The sequence below is a fragment of the Acartia tonsa genome, chromosome 4 (assembly GCF_053477335.1).
Source record: "Acartia tonsa isolate MP-2025a chromosome 4, ASM5347733v1, whole genome shotgun sequence".
Lineage (NCBI taxonomy): Eukaryota > Metazoa > Arthropoda > Copepoda > Calanoida > Acartiidae > Acartia > Acartia tonsa.
This window is the reverse complement of record NC_137263.1, coordinates 2,564,864-2,587,273: the sequence shown is the minus strand read 5'-3', so window position 1 is coordinate 2,587,273 and position 22,410 is coordinate 2,564,864. Positions and strand designations below refer to the sequence as shown.

General features: G+C 32.2%; 1 protein-coding gene across 2 annotated transcripts in view; it reads right to left on the bottom strand.

The window, feature by feature from the left end:
• The window catches only part of LOC145318175 (band 7 protein AGAP004871-like), a 48,610-nt gene extending 27,379 nt beyond the window's left edge, over positions 1–21,231 (bottom strand). Inside the window, exons 1-8 of one of the 2 annotated variants that reach the window (XM_080159521.1) lie at positions 21,130–21,231; positions 20,849–20,897; positions 20,004–20,231; positions 19,487–19,618; positions 19,140–19,276; positions 15,360–15,404; positions 8,662–8,777; positions 7,872–7,944 (exon numbers count right to left, since the gene is read on the bottom strand). In XM_080159521.1, coding sequence (XP_080015647.1) covers positions 7,872–7,944; positions 8,662–8,777; positions 15,360–15,404; positions 19,140–19,212 — 307 coding nt within the window. In that variant the 5' untranslated portion in view covers positions 19,213–19,276; positions 19,487–19,618; positions 20,004–20,231; positions 20,849–20,897; positions 21,130–21,231. Of the gene's footprint in view, positions 1–7,871; positions 7,945–8,661; positions 8,778–15,359; positions 15,405–19,139; positions 19,277–19,486; positions 19,619–20,003; positions 20,232–20,848; positions 20,898–21,129 lie in introns of those variants that run through there. The other variant, XM_080159522.1, reaches the window with a different exon arrangement.
• Positions 21,232–22,410: the final 1,179 nt, after the last annotated feature.

The window sequence follows — 22,410 nt, the reverse complement described above, 5'->3', positions numbered from 1 at the left end:
GTGTGGGGGTAATCGACCCCACTTTTTAAATTTAAGTTTTAAAAAGAAAAAAAAAATGTTTGAGGGGGGGGGGGGTTAAAGAAAATAGAAAAAAATTCCCAGGACCTATGAGAAGCTACCCTGTAAAGGAGAACCCGATCGGTTCAGCGGTTAGGGAGATAATTCGCTACAAACAGACAAACTGACAGACAGACAGTCATTGTTCTACTTTGTATTATAGATATCTAAAAGTCTCTGATGTTTTTAAGTTAACAAATAAGAGATCGTGTTTTTATTAACTTTGTGGTTTATTTGTTGGCTAAAAACTTTGTGTGATTTTATTAAATCTTGATTGGTTGGTTCAAACTAACAGTGTTCTAACTTTTAAACCAATAATTAAATTGAAATAAGGGGCAATTTTGTAACAAAGTCCAAATTGTGTTAAAATTGCGTCAAAAATGATCCTTGTGACGTAATTAAAATGAGGGATTATCCATCTCTTTTGTAAAGGTTATTTTCCCACTTCTCCTCTCATCTCCCTTATTTTATTACGTCACATGAATCATTTTTTAAAACAATTTTAACACAATTTGAGCCTTATCAATTTAGTTTATCATCAATGGGAATGTACTTCAACTTATAGAGCAATCATCATCTAATCACTTAAAAATTTTCTATTTATCTGTCGGTTAGTTCATCCATGATTGTTTTGTGCTACGCTACAAAGGGATGTTGTCATCCTAGTTTTCTTGACATTTGAAAAAAAAGTAATTTATCCTAAAAATTCATTCATTTCTTTCCTTTTTTTAGAAATGTAGTTACTCTATAAATAGATAATTTATGTACGTCTGTTTGTCCGTTAGATTAAATAATATATAGTCATAAAAGAACCTTTTTAATTTTTTTTTTTTTTGGGGGGGGGGGGTTCATTTTTTCTATGGGTGATTTATCAAGGGAGGGGGGGGGGTGGTATCCTTCCTTAAAAAGTTGTAAACCTTTGCAAGACCTATGGAAAGCTAAATTGTAAAGGAAAAACATATCAGAGTTGGATTCTTAAAAAATTTAATTGAATCATAAAAAGGTTATTAACATAAGATTTTGTTTAATTTTTGTAGATTTTTACGTGATTTTGGAGTAATTTTTACAAAAAAGAAAACAATTTTGCCTCACCTAGTGACCCTAATTTTTTTTTAAAGAATCCACCTCAGTTTAGTGATTGATACTTTGATACAAACAAAAAACCTTACTACTTTATAAAATTTGACAAGATTAAATCAACTTTTAGCTGCACTCCTTAGGATATAATTGTCTTGATAACGTTGACTATTTTTCCTAAATTTTAAGAGATGTCTAAATCTTACATCCTTTATAATGCCTTTTTAAAAGTGTAATAGAATGTATGTGTGTCCGTCCAAATGATATTTTGCGTATCTTTGTCTTTTTTCCTCGAATTTTTAATGTTTTACCTTCTATAGTTAGCTCTTTTCGTTAACTTAGGCATGTAAGAATTGTCCTATCGATTTAAAACTTTGTATGATGATTCCTTTAACAGGTAGGTACAATTTAGAAGGCGTAGTAACTCTATAATCGTTGCCAGAAAGTCCGTACGCCTATTTATAACATGCTGAATTTAAATTTTTTTTGACAACACCTTTTAGCATGTTATAATCATCTTTTTTATTTATTTTTGGAACATTGATTCATAGGACAACAAGGTACAATATTCCAAGCAAATGTATTTTTTGTCTAATGAACAGATTGTATGGAAACTTAACATAGGTTCCCGGAAAGATTTAAGGCTATTAAATTTTTTGATGTAAGCTTTTACATGGCTTTATGCTATTTTTCTGCTTTCCTTACACAGATCCTAGATGCTAGGGGCGCATCTATTAATATAAATACAAAATACATTGCCCTTACACACACATATATACACATACACACACAAAAACACACACACACACACACACACACACACTCACAAACACACACACACACACACACACAGAGAAGTATGCACAGAAATGTTGTAAGCAGAAATCATCAATTGTAATCGATCAAAAAAAAAGTTTTGAAATTTTGAAAGAAAAATGGCACACCAGAATAATCTCATCCACAGTATATTTATAATGGATATAGGATATACGTGGATATTATAACTAGGGAAAAATCGTCGACAATTTAGGTTGCTAATATTGACCTCATCTATTGGTCAGTCTGTTCATTCATTAGGAGGGGATGGGGTAAATAGGGTGGATGGGAGTATCTTTATATTAGCCAGCTACAAGTTTCACTTTATTAGAGTAAATGATAATCTGGTGTAAGATTTAAGTAATAATAAATCCATTTCCAAAGCATATTTAATCAGCGAAGCTTCTCTATAATTAAGTTATTATGTCCGTTAAAAAAAAATAGGCAACGAAATCATTTTTCGGTATCGCTTCGAAACCGATTAAAATCCGGTGGAATAAAACAAATAAAAACTGACATACTGAAAAATCATGTATAGCATCGTATTGCAGACAATTTACTACGAATAATAAAATAAAAAAATAAAAAACAGTTTTGTAAGAGCAGTGATTTCGTGGCTAAAAAACTGGTTGTAAGCTTATAATTTTTTATTTTAATATCCGTGGAAAGATATATAAGACGATGCGATAAATAACTTTTCAAAAAATATATCGATCTAATGTCAGCTAGGACCTCTTTTAATCAAATCCACATAGTCGACTTAAACCCTTAAAATTGCATATTGACAGTTTTTATAGGAATTGTATGGTCCTTAAAACCATTTTCATTAGAAATAGAAAATGTCGTATACAATGATTTATTGACAAAATTATTTAATTTGTATTATATATTTTGCTGCTCTTAAAACGCTAATAGTTATTTAGCGCATCGTATTATAGACAGCTTTCCGTGGATATTAAAATAAAAAAATTATTATAAAGGCCTAGGCTAATAAAAGTAAAACTGTAATTAATTTTATGATTTTATTTTAGTTTTCGTGGAAAATTGTCTGTAATACGATTCTTTACAATGCCTGAGAACCGGTTTTAAATTAGCGGATATTAATAGGTTTTGAGGCCATACTGGAATAATAATCAAAACTGATTTTTATGATAATTGCCCTTTTAGAATAAATGACAACAAATGCATCTTTTATTACGACTATTAAACAATAAACATATAACAATTCTAGCAAAATAAGAAAATAAAAATAAATTTTATACAAAATATTAATAGAAGCAAGAAGAGACGCTAACATTTTTTTTAAATTGAGGGATTTTAAAGTTTAAACTCAAATAGACAGAAAAAATAATTATATTCGTTGAAAAGTAAAATTTTTAGAATACATAACCCAATCTTTGAGAGAGAAATATGTTGAGATAAAAATAAAATTAGGTTAGGTTACGTAGGGAATGGAGAAAGGGGCAAAAAAATATCAAAGAAAATTTGTTAGTGTTCTTACAGTGTTTTAAAAAAAAACTAGTTTTTTTTTAGCAGCGTATCAATCCTATAATAGGCTTCTCCAAACGTAACTACAACAGTTAGGTCTAGCAGGAATCTAACGGGATTAAGAAATCACACCTTCTGTAGATTAGTGGTTGAAACATTTGGACACTCAACTAAATGAACCAACCAATCAAAATTCAATAAAAGTCCCTGAGTTTTTAAACCAACGAATAAGAAAACATTATTTTGACACTTTTGGGACTAGTGTAATAAAGAGAGGGGTAGGTTTCTGGTAAAATCCGTAAAGTTTATGTGTTATAAGTAAAAAACAGTAGTAGAACGATAAAAATTTATGTTAACTTTTAAAAATTTTTTTTGTCTATAGTTCTTTTCATTAAGAAATACACATATTTAGTGAATATTATCGTTCTACTACTATTTTTAAGCCTTAAAACACACACCTTTACGGATTCTTCCAGAAACCTACCCCTTTCTTTGTCAAGCTTTGACTATATTATTCTCATATGAAATATGCAGCTTTAAGGGAACACTATATTTGTCAAGTTCTGACTATTTTATTCTCATATGAAATATGCAGCTTTAAGGGAACACTATATTTGTCAAGTTCTGACTATTTTTTTCTCATATGAAATATGCAGCTTCAAGGGCACACTACCTTTGTCAATATTTGACTACTTTATTCTCATGTGAAATATGCAGCTTCAAGGGAATACTATATTTTTTATAATTTGACTATTTTATTCTTATATGAATTATGCAGCTTCAAAGAAACACTATATTTGTCAAGTTTTGACTATTTTATTCTCATAAGAAAAATGCAGCTTCATGTGAACACTATATTTGTCAAAATTTGACTATTTTATTCTCATATGAATTATGCAGCTTCAAGGTAACACTATATTTGTCAAGTTTTGACTATTTTATTCTCATATGAAATATGCAGCTTCAAGAGAACACTATATTTGTCAAGTTTTGACTCTTTTATTCTCATGTGAAATATGCAGCTTCAAGGGCACACTATATTTGTCAATATTTGACTATTTTATTCTCATGTGAAATATGCAGCTTTAAGGGCACACTATATTTGTCAATATTTGACTATTTTATTCTCATGTGAAATATGCAGCTTCAAGGGAACACTATATTTGTCAAGTTTTGACTATTTTATTCTCATGTGAAATATGCAGCTTTAAGGGAACACTATATTTGTCAAGTTTTGACTATTTTATTCTCATGTTAAATATGCAGCTTCAAGGGAACACTACATTTGTCAAGCTTTGACTGCATATGCACTTTTTATTCTTTTATTTGGGTGGTGATTCAAAACTTTAATTTTTGCGATTTTGAAATTTTTCTGAATGTCAATAATGGATATATTATTACTTGGATGTTGCACCAGATTCTCATGTGCTCTGATGAGATGTTACTTGGAGCTGGGAAAAATAGCAATATCCTTTATACCATCCAATTCCTCTCCAATTGGATGAACGAATTGACAAAAAATAAGGTCCATATTAGCAAACTCAATTGATAATAAATTTTCCCCTGTCAATATGTCCACGTATATTCTACATCCATTTATGTGAAAAGATTTAGTTTAACTTCAAAGTGTTTAAATATTTTTTCTAAATTTTGAAACACCACATTCCTTCAATCCATTTGCCATGAGATTTATAGGTTGAGTTACACTGAAGACATCACATCATATGCAATTTACCATTGCACATGCACACACACACATACATACAGACACATACACACACAAACACATGTTTATAGGTTGAGTTACACTGAAGACATCACATCATGTGCAATTTACCATTGCACATGCACACACACACAAACACACACATACACACACTCATATCACATACAGGCAGACACACAAACACACACTCACAGAAGCCCATGTTTATAAGTTGAATTACACTGAAGACATCTGCACATTATGTGCAATTTATCATTGAAAACCGTTAATATGTTATATGACAACTAAATATATAGACATAGTATGTTAATAATAATAGTTATTTATCACTTCGTATAATAGACAGCTTCTTGCGGATATTGAAATAAAAAAAAACTATAAGGTTAAACTAGTTTTATTAGCCCCAGGGGCCGAAGTACCTGGCTAACAAAACTGGTATTAATCTTAAGATTTGTATATTAGATTTCTTGAAAAATTGTTTGTAATTCGAAGCGATACAAGATTTTTCATTATTGTTAAAAACCTGTTCTTACCACTAAAAGTACATTTTTTATTTATTCAAAAAAATCTTTACACCCTGTAAAACAAAATAAACACACACACACAAACACCTAAACAACACACACACACACAAACAAACACACATGCACACAAACTTGATATGTGCACTAAAATTCTTGAATATTTTGTGTATGCAAACATGCAGGGATACAAAGGATAAGACAATGGATGATAAATTAATCTTTCCCACAATTCTTTTAATATCCCAGGGATGGAGGCGACATTGGGCTGTTTATTACACTTGTCCTCAAAGTTTTATGATAAAGATTTTTATTCAATGTCATAACTACTTTGGGTACTTTTATGATTTGTTAGTTTATTGAGTTGAGTGTTCCAACATTTCAACCATTAATTGTAATCTACAGAAGGGGTAATTTAATGTATCATATTTGGGATGTACATTAATTTTATGCTATTGTCCAATCCCCTGTATTCCTGAAGCAAACATCTTTACTGTTGACACTTTTACATTTAACTTTTATGGAGGGGGGGATTTAAATTTTTAGTAGCGAAGCTACTCTATGGACAAACCTGTGTATGTACGTCTGTCCGTCCTCCTCTCTAAAATTTATCGTAAGTAAGCATAGAAATGTAATATTTAGAATTTTTTTTTAAATATCTGTTAACTTGATTTTTTTTACACTCTTAGAACTTATAGGGGCTTTTTAGGGTGGAGGGTTGGTGCGATTTTCCTTGGGAGGGTAAAGATACCCACACTCAAGATAGTAATAACTATTCCTGGACCTATAAGAAGCTTCACTGTAAAGGATAACAATATCGGGTCATTCATTTAGTGATTCGTTCCTGTAAATTTATACGCTTGATTAGAAACTGTTCTCAGCCATACCGAAATTCATGTTAGCCTGGACCTTCGGCACCTCGGGCTAACAAAACTGGTTTTAATCTTCAATTTTTAATTTTGATGTCCACTGAAAGCTGTCTATGATACGATGCGATAAATAACTATTCTTGTTATTGCTACGCTTCTTATTTACAGATGTATAATGTTATCCTTGTTTATCTGATAGTTGAACGATGATACTTTACGCGCAACTTTCTTCAACGAATATTAAAATCGATATATCATTACTTGGATGTTGCACCAGATTTTTCATGTACTTTAATAATGTAATACTCACAGCTCGCTAAAATTACTACCCCCTTTTCCCCTTCCCCTCCCCAACTACTGGATGAACGAACTGATTACTAAATGAGGTCCATTTTTTTCTGTCAATATATCCACAGATATCCTATATCCATTAATATTGAACAGTTCAAATTACTTTTGAAACAGGATTAGCCTTTATGAAACACCTATAGCATTGAGAATAGCTAAATGTCCCCTATTTTATATGAATGGATTTATTATTACTTGAATCTTACACCAGATATTTAGCTTCTCGAATAAAGTGAAACTTGCAGCGGGCTAAAATAACTATACCCCCAACCACCAACTTTAACACAGCCACTCCCCTCCAACTGACCAATAAATGCGTTCCATGTTAGCAACCTAAATTGACGACTATTTTTTTCCCCTGTCATAATATCCACGTAAATTTTACATGTACACTTAAAACCATCATTAAATTACTGATAACGCAATTATCTAAAAAAAGGAAAGAAATTAATGGGTTTCTTTCAAGGGGCAATTTCTCTTTGGAGAGTGAAAAACAGTTATGAACCTTCCCTACACGAATAAGAAGCTCCACTCTAAAGGAGAACCATATCAGTCAAACGGTTAGCAAGATCTTAAGTTACAAACACACAGCTAGACATCCTGTTACTTTTATATAAGGATTAAATACTCAAAATAGGGTTGATAACAACGTAATGCAAAATATTTGTAATTCACCCTTTTCTCAGCAACCCTTTGATTGTACAACATTAGTCTGATTACACAAGGTGTCTATTAAGGGTGGGGGGGAGTTCCTTTCCATAAGGAGGAGGATTAATCCTGGAATGACCTAACCCTGCAGAGGTACCCATTACGCAATATAACCTAACCTAACATGACTTAAGGTAATAAACAAACAAACAAATTACTACCCTCCCTATTTTCAATTTATTTTAATAATAAAAAGGAGAAGGTTTATCAACAAGGTACTTAATGTGAAAACACTGTTTAAATAACAAGAAAGATATTTACCTGGACCCCTAGAGCCTCCAGAGAGAAGCCTACCCAGCCTAAAGATGACCGCTCGTTCATACTCTTGCACTACCTGAATATTAATTAAATATATTATGGTTCATAATTTTGATGTTATATTAATTTTTCTTTTTTAAAAGTGAAGCTTTCCAATAATTAGGGTCAGCCCGTCTGTACCATTCATCTGATTTTTCGAATAGTGATTCCTATTACAACAAAGTACAATGTTTAAGTGAAGCATCTCTATGAGTATCCTGTATTTATGTAGTTTTGCAACAAATTTACCTAAATGTTCGATTGTTCTATAGTTTTAGAGCTTCGCTTTTACGGATGTGGTCAACCTTGTAGTTCTAAAAACACTTTTTTTAACAGGTAAATATCCCTTGGATAAAATTGAATAGTATTCTTACCCAAGATTATAGCTAAAAATATATCCTAACAATTATAAATTTTCTCCAGAATTAACGGGAGCAGCAATCCTTTGGTACCAGTTAAACTGAATGCCTTATTCTAAAGTTCATTTTTTTATCAAACACTTTGTTAAATTCAAAGTGACATAAATACAGCCTTTAATTCGATACATAACAGACTTTTTAGTAAGGCTAAAAACTGGTTCTAATCCAGTGCAGTGGATATACATCGGTTTCGAAGCCTTACTGGGAACATTATTGTTATATTTTCAATACTAAGACTAAACCATTGTATTGTAAATAATCTATTGCCATACGAACGTGTATATTGCAAATGCCCACATTATAGAGTAGCTTCAACCACAAACATAAAAGTATACCTTAAAGCAGACAAACAAAGAAAAAGGAATGGTTACTAGGACAAGTGCCAGCGAGAGGCCAGTTAGCAGCCATCCACATAGGCCTATACTTGGCTGTTCTGGCTCTACTATTACATCTATACATAGAATAATATTATCATAGACTCATTCATAGGTAATTTATGCATTGAACATAGGATATATAGAAGTTAAGAAAGGTATACTAAGTATTTTTCATCAACATAGGCCTATACTGGGCTGTTCAGGCTCCACTATTACATCTGAACATAGAATAATATCATAATAGACTCATACATAGGTACTTTTTGCATAGAATATAGGATATGTAGACGTTAAGACAGGTATCATAAGTATTTTTCATCAACATAGGCCTATACTTAGCTGTCCAGGCTCTACTATTACATCTAAACATAGAATATTATCATAATAGACTCATACATAGGTACTTTATTCATAGAATAGAAAAAATAGAAGTTAAGACAGGTATAATAAATTATTATCATCCACTTAGGCCTATACTTGGCTGTTCAGGCTTTACTATTACATCTAAACATAGAATAATATCATAGTAGACTCATTCACAGGTACTTTTTTCATAGAAAATAGGATATGTAGAAGTAAAGACAGGTATGTTAAGTTGTAATCATCCACATAGGTCTTTACTTGGCTGTTCAGGCTCCACTATTACATCTGAACATAGAATAATATCATAATAGACTCATACATAGGTATTTTATGCATTGAACATAGGATATATAGAAGTTAAGAAAGGTATAATAAGTATTTTTCATCAACATAGACCTATACTGGGCTGTTCAGGCTCCACTATTACATCAGAACATAGAATAATATCATAATAGACTCATACATAGGTACTTTATGCATAGAATATAGGATATATATAAGTAAAGGCAGGTATGTTACGTTGTAATCATCCACATAGGTCTTTACTTGGCTGTTCAGGCTCCACTATTACATCTAAACACAGAATAATATCATTATAGACTCATTTATAGGTACTTTACTCATAGAATATATGTAGGATATACAGAAGTTAAGACAGGTATAATAAGTTATAATCATCCACACAGGCCTATACTTGGCTGTTCAGGCTCCACTATTAAGTCTAAACATAGAATAATATCATAATAAACTCATACATAGGTACTTTATGCATAAAATATATGATATGTAGACGTTAAGACAGGTATCATACGTATTTTTCATCAACATAGGCCTATACTTGGCTGTCCAGGCTCTACTATTACATCTAAACATAGAATAATATCATTATAGACTCATTCATAGGTACTTTATGCACAGAATATAGGATATATAGAAGTAAAGACAGGTATGTTAAGTTGTAATCATCCACATAGGTCTTTACTTGGCTGTTCAGGCTCCACTATTACATCTGAACATAGAATAATATCATTATAGACTCATACATAGGTACTTTATGCATAGAATATATGATATGTAGAAGTTAAGACAGGTAGAATAAGGTATCATCAAAGGCCAATACTTGGCTGTTAAGGCTCCACTATAGAATACTATCATTAGAGACTCGTGCATACTCATAGGTAATTTATTCATAGAATATAAAATAAATAGAAGTTAGGACAGGTATTATAAGTTACAATTATCCTTATCATGACACCATGGAAACTGTCCCAATTTTGTTTAACTTTTGCGGAACATGTTCCAGTTGCGTCATATTTTTCTTTCCCGAAAAAGGGAAGGGGGGAAGAAAATCTCTTCAAAAGAGATGGGGAAAACCCCCTTTTCTCCCATCTCTTTTTTCTTCCCCCCTTCCCTTTTTTTTCTTTCCCCCTTCCCTTTTTCGGGAAAGAAAAATATGACGTAACTGGAACATGTTCCGCAAAAGTTATACAAAATTGGGACAGTTTCCATGGTGTCCTTATCATTCCTTCCTTCTTATCTAATTTTCCAATATGGCTACATAACTGATTAAGAACCTTTTCTATACCATACAGAAAAATCATGTATAGCATCGTATTACAGACAATTTTGCAAAAATATCCAAAATGTCATAAAATTAATACCAGTTTTGTCAGCCCGGGCCTTGGTTCACTGGGTCTAACAAAACAGGTTTAAATTTTAAAATTGTCCATTTTTGTATCCGCGGAAAGCTGTCTATAATACTATGCGATAAATAACATTATATCACATTCATAATACCATTTAATTTTTTCCTTGTGTTAACAAGAATATTTATTCACATAAGTAGTACAGCAATAACAAGAAAACAATAAAAAAAAACTATTACATAAAGTTTTGTATGTGTGAAAGTGTGTGTGTGTCTGCTAAGATCTTGTAAACTGCTGGATAGATAACATAAATTTGACACTTTTTAAAATTTAATAACCGTCAATAAATGAAAAACTATAAACGAAGATAAGACCTCAGTTAAGAAGAAGATTCTGTTGCAACAAGGATGATAACATCCAAAAGTACCAAGGCACAAAAAAAGCAAGGATGGACAAACGGTCATAAAAATAGGAAGAACGAGAAAGAAGGATATTACAATTTTTGGAAATTACGAAACCTTTATATTATGAAAGATGTATGTTCAACATTAATTCAACAGTCTATCTTAAATAGTAGCCGAGAAAATTCCATTTTCCACATAGCGTTACGGACTGACGGACGGATGGACAGACAAAGTGAATTAAAGAGTAGATATCCTTAAAAAATATTGTTAATGTAAAGTTGTGCTTATTGATATGGTAATTTTTATAATAACTTTAGAATATGATTCACATTAATCTTTAAACATTTATTTATCTATCTACAGAGGGAGGGAGTTGACATTGAGCAGTCCCCAAAGTTTTATAGTAACGTTTTCGGTTATTTATTGGCCTACCAACTTTGGGAATTTAAATTAAATTTTGATTAGTTGGTTTATAAGTCTAGTATTCAAACGATTAAACCGCTAATTGTAATCTGCATTCTACAAAAGGGGTAATTTTGTTTATCCTATATTGGGATATATATCAATTCATCGATTGGGCTCTACTCTTTATGGAATATACCTACTGATCCTGTGATGGTTTTAAGATATTTTCTTGGGGGGTAAAACCACTAACCCCTCCAAAACAATTTTCTTTTAAAAAAACTAAAAAAAATCACCCCCACCCAAATTTTTTTTTTATTTTTCCTTTTTAAATCTAAAATACAAAAAAATAGGTTGATCAAACCCCTTGGGGCAAAGCCCCTAGAGGCTAGGGGCGAAGCCGCTATTAGTTTATATGGTATGTTTATGTAAGAAATGCGGGCAAAGTGATTATTTTACTATCCATTATCACATTGCCAAGTTTTAGTAAATATCCAGGGACCACAAGGGATAAGTCAAAAGATGATAAATTGATATACATATTCTCAATGTTGATAAACAAAAATACCCTTCTGCTCACCAAAGTTATCTGTAGAAAAGTTGGAACATAATTTGTTTAGAACCAACTAATAAAAAATTTAAAAGTACCCAAAGTTTTTAAGACAACGCATAAGATATCGTGTTTGTAAAACATTGAGTACCAGTATATGTATATTTTTTACATTCCAATGTCCCATTAATTCCTTGTATATACAAACAAGTAATGTCCTAACTTTTGCAACAAAAATTTTAATCTTTACTAATTTTGTTTGTCGCATTTTGACGAACCCCAATTGTCCCTACTTTGAGAAAGACGATTCCAGTGACGTCATATACGTTTAGGGGAGGGGGGAAGAAAATATCTTCCCTTTTCTCCCATCTCTTTTGAAGAGATTTTCTTCCCCCCTTCCCTTTTTCTTTCCCGAAACGTATATGACGTCACTGGAATCGTCTTTCTCAAAGTAGGACAGATTGGGGTTCGTCCGCATTTTGGGATGTACTTTAACTTAACGTCCATTGTCTTAAACCTTAATATTAGGGTTCGATTTTGTTTTACAATCAAATAATGAACCATTATTTAGAAGCAGTATTGTGAAGGTTTTTGTTGATTAGTTGAGTGTTGAAACGTTTCAACCACTAATTTCAATCTACAGATGGGGTAATTTTGTGTGTCATTATTATGGATGTACATCAATTTATCGGCCATTGTTATATCCCTTTAGATCTTTTGGTTTTATGCCCATGTACATTGTACACTTGAAATATGCGTACATTCTCGATCTATTAGGTATTTGCTACGTACCAGTAATGGATGTAGAATATATGTGGTTATTATGACAGGGAAAAATAGTTTAGGTTGCTAACATTTATTGGTCAGTTCGTTAACCCAGTAGAAGGGAGGGGATTGGGTAAAGGGATGAATGGGGGTTATCGTCATTTTAGCCCACTCCAAGTTTCACTTTATAAGAGAATATGATAAACTGATATATGACCTAAGTGATAATATATCCATTCTAAGAGTTTAGATAGATAAATAAATAATACTTCTACCTAATTGTCTCTATGCCAAAATAAAGTACTAATAAGAACAATCTTGGCCATAACTAATCCAGCAAAATTCAAGACAAAAATATGTACATAGTTATTAGCTTTTGATAAGGAAAGTTGGGGACATTTGTCTGAAAATTATGCTGGTACCCAAAGTTTTATAAACACTATCAATCTTTCATTGGCTTAAAAAAGTTTGGGGACTTTTTTTAAAACCTTGATTAGGTGGTACAAACAAATAATTTTGTCTATCGTAATTAGGCGTGCCCATCAATTTATCAACAACTAGCAGCTACGCCCCTAGTGGCCTCTAGTGGCACTTGAGGAAGTGGAAGTTGAATCTCAAAACATTTTTTGTTATTTCGTTTTTTTTAAGTAAAAAAATTTTTCCCCTCGACCACATTTTTTATTTTAGTTTTCAAAAAAATTTAATTCAATTTTATTTGGGGAGGTGGTTATTTTTTCTAGGGGCTATTTATCTTGGGAGGGTGGTGGTACCCTCTCCCAAAATAGTTATAAACCTTTCCGGGGCCTATGAGAAGCTACCCTGTAAAGGAGAATCCGATCGATTCAGCGGTTAGGGAGATCCTTTGGTACAGACACACAGACAAACACACATCCTGTTACTTTATTATAAGAATTGTCTTATCCCCTGAGATCCCTGATTATTAAATTGGGGAGAATATTTGTAGAGCAGCTGTACTTCTAGTAGAATATTCATGAGGTAATATCAAACAATTATTCTTACAACAAGATAGATACATAAAGATAAACAAATAAAAATATGAAAACAAGGATGACAACATCAATAAGCAGCTCATGACTCATAAGCTTAAAAATAATCTACCTAATAATAAATAATGCTATTAATAGACTGACGGTCAGATTAAACAATTGAGTAGTTGCTCATTGGTCAAAAGAACTTTCACAAAAAAAATTAAAATGTATCGTTAGTGTGTACATGGATTTCTCCTAAATTACAAGGAAAATTATATGAAAAGTAGCACAGCAAGAACCAGCTAACAAAATTGAGAAGAAAATAGGTATATAGTAAAAGTAGAGAATTTAAATGTAATTAATGTATAATATGCATTAAGCTATGTAATATAAAAAAAAATTTAAGGACTATGTTCTATGGGCAAATGGAAGCTTTACAACGCAATCATTGGGCTTAGGGCTGACAACCCTATCCCATATCCATAAAAAGCCACCTTGTTACAGAAACACTGACAAATTTCAGAGGCCTATGCTACCCCTGCGGAGTGAACAGGGATTGTTACTGTTACTATGTTCTTAGTGTTTATCAGGTTTTGCAAATAAATCATTAATATTGAATCCATAAAATCTATATAACTCTAATAATACCCACTACTAAATACTAAATTTATAACAACCTCTATGTTTTTTGGTCTTTTGCAACACCCTTTAGTGTTTTAAAAGCATAAATAAAGCACCCTGTAGTTTTTTTTGGCTCCTTAACACCCATGGGTGTGTTAGTAGCACTTGATTTTTCATATTTAACAGTAAATTTTTTCTAGCCTTTTTGGTCTTTTACAACATCCGTGGGCGTTTGAGAAGTTTATTTTTAACACCCTGTGTGTGTTTTTTGGCTGCTTAACACCCATGGGTGTGTTAGTAGCACTTGCTTTGTCATGTTTGACAAAGAATTTATAATATCCTCTAGTTTTTTTGGTCTTTTGCAACACCCTGGCTTTTTGGAGCACATTTTAAACACACTGTAAGCTTTTTTTTGGCTCCTTAACACCCATGGGTGTGTTAGTAGCACTTGCTTTGTCATGTTGACAATGAATTCCGTGTGATTAATTGACGACCAAGATATTTAGACTAAACAACATTCTTTATGGAACAGGCTTTAATGAAATTTTTCTAGTTTTAGAATAGTGGCTTCACACATAATTCCACAGGGAGTGAGTAGAAAAATGGTCTAAAACCTATCAAGAATCTAATAATAACATAGCTTAAAACCAGCCATGTACAATGTATATATGTAAAGTTTCGAACTCGAACGGTTCAGTAGTCATATATGATTTAATGTCAATAACTTAAGAATTTAAAGATTAAATAATGGGTGTTTTTAGAACTTAGCCAATAAGAAACAAGATTTAAATATCTTGGCCAATTTTTGATAATCAGCCAATCAGAAGTAGGTAAGAAATGTTTCCACCAATAAGAAATGATCTTCAAACAAATTTATCCAATGAGAAACTGGGAAATAAATATAATTGATGCTTACCCCCCATCTGAGCTTGGTATTGATAGCTAGAACTGTTCTTATTGTCTGAAAATAGGGCATAGCTTAGGAGTAACTAAAACATCACACAATTAAAAACAGGTCCACTGAAGAAACATTAAAGTAAAAGAATAGAGAGGGCAGGGGTTTAATAACTTTATGTGGGACCCTGTACCGACTTTCAATTGGGTCTTTGAATATCAGCCAATAGCGTCGGAAATGTAGCAAAGTCACTACTAAAGAGCAGAGAGTAATTTGGTAGCAGGCCAAAATGTCCCCACCACTGGAACCAGGTAGTTATCTGGGATATACATTATTCATCTCTACTAATGTATTTATTGAAGAAATAGATTAAGAGAATTTGAGGTATGTTTAAATAATAAAACTTAAAATTTCATATTTCAAAGGTGATAAAAGCACCAAACTTATTAAAATATTTGATGCTTTCTTTTTTAAGTTACTGCCAAAAAACCTTTCTGATAATATTGTAATAAAGAAAGGTTTGTAAATTTGATTTTGAATTCAATTTATTGGCCTTTAAATAAACAAATATAGAATTTTCCCAAATTTTAAGTTAGACCATTTTAAAAATCACCCTGTAAATTAGATAATAATACGTTTCCTCATAGCTGGGAGGGAGGGGAATAATCGAAAAATAGCCTTAAACAATCCAAAGACATTAATAAATCTCTCCTGAAAAGTACAAACCAATCAGGCCAGTCAGTATCGAGATCTTTAGCTACATACAAAAACCAAGTAATACTCTATTTTTTAAAACAAAAAGTCAAAGAAAATTTTGTTTAAAAACTGTTTCTGTTGTAAAATCGCTGTTTCATGCTTTTTACAGGAATTACTTCCGGCTCAATATTTTCTTTCTCACGGCCAGAGACCGGTTTTATAGTATCAGAATTTCTTTTCTCGTATTCACTCGAATCCGGTGGATAGGAACCGGTTCTCATCCATACGAAAACTATGTCTAGCATCGTATTATATCCAGCTTTCTACAAATATAAAAATGTACAATCATAAGATGGAAACCAGTCTTTTTAGCCGGTGCCTTCGGCACCTCGGGGCTAAAAAAACTGGTTTTAATCTTATAATTGTACATTCTATATCCGCGAAAAGCTGTTTATAATACGATACGAGAAATAACTATTCTGCGTTTAATATTGCGCTAATCCCCAAAGTTTTATATTGATTTTTTTTAATCGTTTGCTTAACATATTTAGGGACTTTTATTAAATTTTGATAGATCGTTTCCTTAAGAGGCGTTTCTAAACGGTTAAACGACAAATTGTAGTCTACAGACGTGGTAATTTTCTATATCATCATTAAAGATGTACACCAATTTATCAGCTATTGAATTTTACCCCTACTTTACTTTTGTAATAAGGCCTGGAAGGACAGTAATATAGCCTAAAACCATGCTTAGAGTTAAGTTTTAAAGAAATATTATGTATACATAAAATTATTTTATCTTTGAAAATAGCTTAAAACCATAGGTGAGAAATTCATTGTTTGGTAAAATATTTCAAAACTGTAATAATTTTAAAGAATTCGAGTCTCTGTCCTGTAAAAAATCAGAGACAATGAAAAAGAGAAAAGATAGATGAATAGAATAGAAAAGTAAAAAAGAAAGAAATAAAGAAAAAGAAAGAGAGAGAGAGAGAGAGAGAGAGAGAGAGAGAGAGAGAGAGAGAAAGAGAGAGATAGAGAGAGAGAGAAAGAGAGAGAGAAAGAGAAAGAAAGCGATCTAGACAAAAAAAAACAAGGATGATAACATCCATAAGTAGCGTATTACTAAAACATCAAGGATGATCAAACAGACAAAGAAAGTTATAGACCTGTTGTTCAGTGAAATAAATATTTTGAAATTGTTTTTGTTTTTTTTGTTTTAATGTTTTTATTTTCGAAGCATAACTGACCGACTGACGGACTAAGTAAATTATATACCGGATAATCATTGGTATGGTGAATAATCACACAAAAAATCAGCCGCCTATCTTTAATAACAGCTGATAAAATCATATTTCTATCATTGTGACTGACGGACGGATATACAAAGTGATTTATTGAGTAGCTACTAAAAATGAGATCGAGAATTCAGGGAGGGAGGGGACATTTGGCTATTTATTACACTGGTTTCAAAGTTTTTTTATATCATATTCTTATTTGTTAATTAGGACTCCTATTGAATTTTGATTGGTTGGTTCATCAAGTTGGGTATTCCAATGTTTCAACCACTAATTATAATCTACAGAAGGTGAAGTTTAGTGTATCATTATTGAGTTTGTACATCAATTTATCGGCCATTGTCTTATCCCTGACAAGAACCCATTTTGGATGAAGTTCCACTCAATTAGTGAACCACAAAACTACAGTATGATCAAAAAAATATAAAAGTTTATTCCAATTGCATTGATCCAGCAGAAACAGAGCGTAGGAGCAATCCGACCAAATTATATTTTTGAAAGTGTACACATTTTAACAAAAAAGAACAGTCAATTCTTAGGACAAAGCTTTGCTTGGGAAAATTTCGTCCAACAAAAATATTCGTTTGCTAGAAATTCCCATTTTAAGAAGGATTATCGTATCTGATTGACCATCTAAAGTTATAAATCTAGTGTATGAACAAAATTAAGTTTAAAAACCTTAAGCCCCCATTGATAAATTTGCGAGGCACCTTAGTTAAACCTATCATTTTAAATAAAACATCTCAAAATCATCCAATTTTTAAACGTATTTTTTAGATATTTCAAGGTAAGTAAGGTCATTTGGTGAAATCAATTCTATAATTATTATAATTTTGATATCGATAGGACAATTATAACATACTGCACGTTATAATTAGATCAAAACATCTGAGACATACAAAACGAACGGTAGGGCTAAAATTTGTAAAAAGCTTTGCTTTAAAATACACGGAAATCCTAAATGAAAAATATTTGATATAAAAATTATACAGAAATGCAACAAATCTCCAAAAATATGGTCAAACATTAAGTTTTAATGATTTTTAGATGATTGGGCATTTATTATTTTTTCTTCCTTTTCTTTTTCATATGGTAATTCTTCAGTGATAGGGATTTGAAGAAAAATTTATTTTTTTTCTAAAAGACTAACAATCATTAATATTCAATCGAAACAGCGTCAAGTCCCTCCATAATAATGACGTCATACAATTAATTGACAAATGATAGGCAAGTATACATTGTAATTGACCATTGGTAAAATCCATACTGGCCTCTTATTGGTCATTTTATTGTTTGGAGTCATCTTTATAGTGGCACTTTACGCTGATGTATAACATATAATCCTTATATTTTTTCGTTTATTTTATTATACAAATGGATGCTGTACTTTTTTAATACAGAAAAAATTCGAACACTTCATAACTTTTTTTGAGTGGGGTTAATCTCAATAGGACGGTAAATCTCCTTTTGGAGAAATTCATTTCCCCTTTTGCCTCTGGAAATATCATTGGTTAACTAGCTTTTTTTTTGTAAAAACAACTCAGTTAAAACAAAAAGTTTTTTTAGGATTAAAACTGAGTAACATATCTTTTCCAGTCCAGAAAGACTTCGAATCCGATAAATTTCCGCTGGTTAAAATCATGTATTGTATCTTAACATATAGAATTTTCCACGAATAATAAAATAAAAGCCTATATCGCTAGCTGAGGCCTTCGTCCCTCTGGGGCCAACAAAACAATTTATATTATAATTTTCTATGCTACTAATCGCAGAAAACTGTCTATAATACGCTGCTATTGATAAATATTACCTTTCTCATTATAAAGTTGTGACCACAGGGATTCTCGGCGCTGTACCTCGTGCCGTATCTCCTTCCGTCCCATATTGCTGCCGCCGCCGCTGGAACCGTTACCGCCGCCGCCTCCGCCGCTGTTGCTACCGTTTCTACTACCGTGGTTGTAGCTGTGTTTAGTGCCCTAGGAAAATGGGGATAGAAGTCACCGCTTTTGGCCTACCCATTCTATTGAAGTCATAGTAAGGGAAAGATATAGGGAAGGGGGAAAGAAGCCCCTAGAAAAGAGATGGGGTATAATATAATAGGAAGGCCAAACACAGTGACATTTATCCCCATTTTACCAAGGTGCTATAAACAGCTACCTAGTGCTTGGACCGCCGCCGCCGTGTCTCTCTGCACAGTTTATAACGGTTGTGGTTGAAGTTGTTGTGTTGGTGAGGGTTGTGCTGGGCGTGTTGATGTTGGGGCTTCTCACCAGCGGGGTGGTACCCAAACTAAAACAAAAATGACATTATGTCCATTGTCCATAATGAGAGAAATTTAAAGGGAAAAAATAAGGATTACAACACCCATAAAAAGCAAAGCGCAAAAAAAATTATGTAAAACTGGACGAAAGTCATTCTATTTAACAAATGAGGTTGGTCATAAAAATACCTAAAAAAATAGCAGTCGAGAATATTTTCTCAATACCGTAACGGAATGATGCGAACGGACAGATAAAGCGAATTATAGAGTAGCTTCCCTTCTATAAGTAAAGAAATCTGATGATTTTTTAGCTAATAACATTTAAAACTAATATATGGAGAAGGGAAAAAAGAAGGATGAGCATTACAGACGGACAATTACACTTTTTAAAGTAGCTTCGCTACAAAAACTTACTTTGCCGGATAATAGTTGTCGGACGGGGACGCCGGATAATAATTATCAGTAGCCGATGCTGGATAGTAGCTGTCCGCGGCTGTGGACGGTGGATAATAGCTGTCCCCGGCGGCTGCGGGTGGATAGTAGCTGTCGCCTGCTGTGGCAGCTGGATAGTAGCTGTCCTGTGGTGGGTAGTAGCTGTCAGCTGCGGCTCCGCTGTTTACTGGGCTCAGCCGGGGATTCTTCCTAAGTTTAAGATAATTTTTCAGCAGTCAGCTGATTTTAGTAGCAAAAAAACAGTTGACGATAAGATATTTTGAAGAAGATAAAAGGTATATTGAACAATTTGAATAGCTTTGAAGCTACTCTATAAGTTTCTTTATCTGTTCGACCGTCCGTCGGTCCGTAAACTTTATTACAAATATACTGCTGATTTATTTTGAGAATATAACCCCTTTGAGCATCCAGCAAACTGCAACCTCCTTGCATGGTCATGTTAAAATTAACTTTAAATTAAGGTAAATAAAAATTTTAAATCTAACCAAAAAATAGGTTGAAGATACTCAAAATTTCATTTAAACACATATTCTACTACACTGGCAGATAAACATAGAACTATTAGAAATCATTTTTAAAAATTTAATAAAATTAATATTTGAATAATCATGCCATTTTGCAAAAGAACTAGAACAGGAGGAGAATTACTGCAAAAAAATGCACAAACTGCACACACAGACGAAATTTTTGGAGATCATTGTTTTGGAGGCCTTTAGGGCCATATGGCTAGACAGCATTTTAATTAATTGAATTGAAAACAAAATGCTCTTTTTTTAAAGCCTTTTTACATATAGTAATAAAAATACCTCTTTTTGCTGTCTCTGTTTATCCCATGTTTATTTCTGACACCCTGTTTTAATGGATATATTATTACTTGGATGTTACCCCAGATTTTCATGTTCTCTTTAAGAGTAAAGCATCCAGTGTGCTAAAATGCCGATACCTCCATTCACCGCATTTAACCCATTTCTTACCCTCCTACTGGATAAACGAACTAACCAAAACAATGAGTTCCATGTTAGCAACTAAATTGGCGACTTTTTTTCCTCGTCATAATATCCACGTATATACTATATCCATTCCTGTTGTTGTTGTTTGTCTGTGTTGATAATGTCGTCTTTAGTGTACACTCTCTCCCGCGAGTTATGGCGGGATTTGGAACCTATTGTGATGCTGGGGTGTGTATCATGCTATTGTACTGCAAAAGTTGGACAACTCAAGAATCATGATTAGGCATAATAGTATATGCTATCATAGGGGAAAAGACAATGGACAATAATACAATGATGCAGATAATCAAAATTAAATACATTACTTAGTAAGTTTTTTGATTTCCTAATTTCTATATGAAGATTTTTTTTATAACAACTGAATATCTGATCTATAACTTACTTTATAGGTTTGTGCTTTGCTACTTATGAATGTTGTTATTTTATTACATTTCTTCTTGAAAAAATAACACACTTATAATTTCTCAATTATACAGCTTTAATGGTTACTTATTATATCATATCATAAACAGCTTTCCATGTATATTAAAATGAGAAATTATAAGAGTAAATCCAGTGTTTTTGCACTGATGGGGCCGTTCTCTTAGTTTAACAAAACTGGTATTAAACTTATAATTATTATTTTAATATTCATGGAAAATTGTCTGTATTACGATGCTATACATGATTTTAAAGTATGGCTAAGAACCTGTTATAATCCAGCAGATATTAAGCGGTTTCAGAGCCATACTAGAATTTTTCTCATTGTCCATTCCTTATTTGATTGTTGTTGGTGTATCTGCTTGCAACTTGATTGATTGAGATTTTCCAATTCCTCCAATCACATTTTACTCATCAGTTCTACAATCAATCACAGATAAAAGTAAGCTTTAAATATTAAAAGTAAAAGAATGGATATATAAATGGATATTATGATAAGTGAAAAATTGTCGTCAATTTAGGTTGCTAACATGGACATCATTTATTGGTCAGTTCGTTCTTCCATTAGGAGAAGAGTGAAGGGGGTAGGTGGTAGATGTGAGGTGTATTTTAGCCAGCTACAAGTTTGACTTATTAGAGTAAATGAAAATCTGGTGTAAGATCCAAGTAATAATGAATCTCTTTTTTTAAATATTGATATTAATATTTACTATAAAAGTGGGGCAAAACTGCTATATTTAAAAAAAATGTTAGATATTTTTATTGAATTTATATGATTCAAATCTATATAAATGACAATTTTGATGAATATGTAAATTTTCATATCCCTTATCCATGAAAAAGAAATCACATAGCAACACTTTAATACAAAAAAGTGTTTTTTATAACAAAGAAAAAATTACATCCCTCATTGGAAATTAGGGGTACTCAATTTGAGA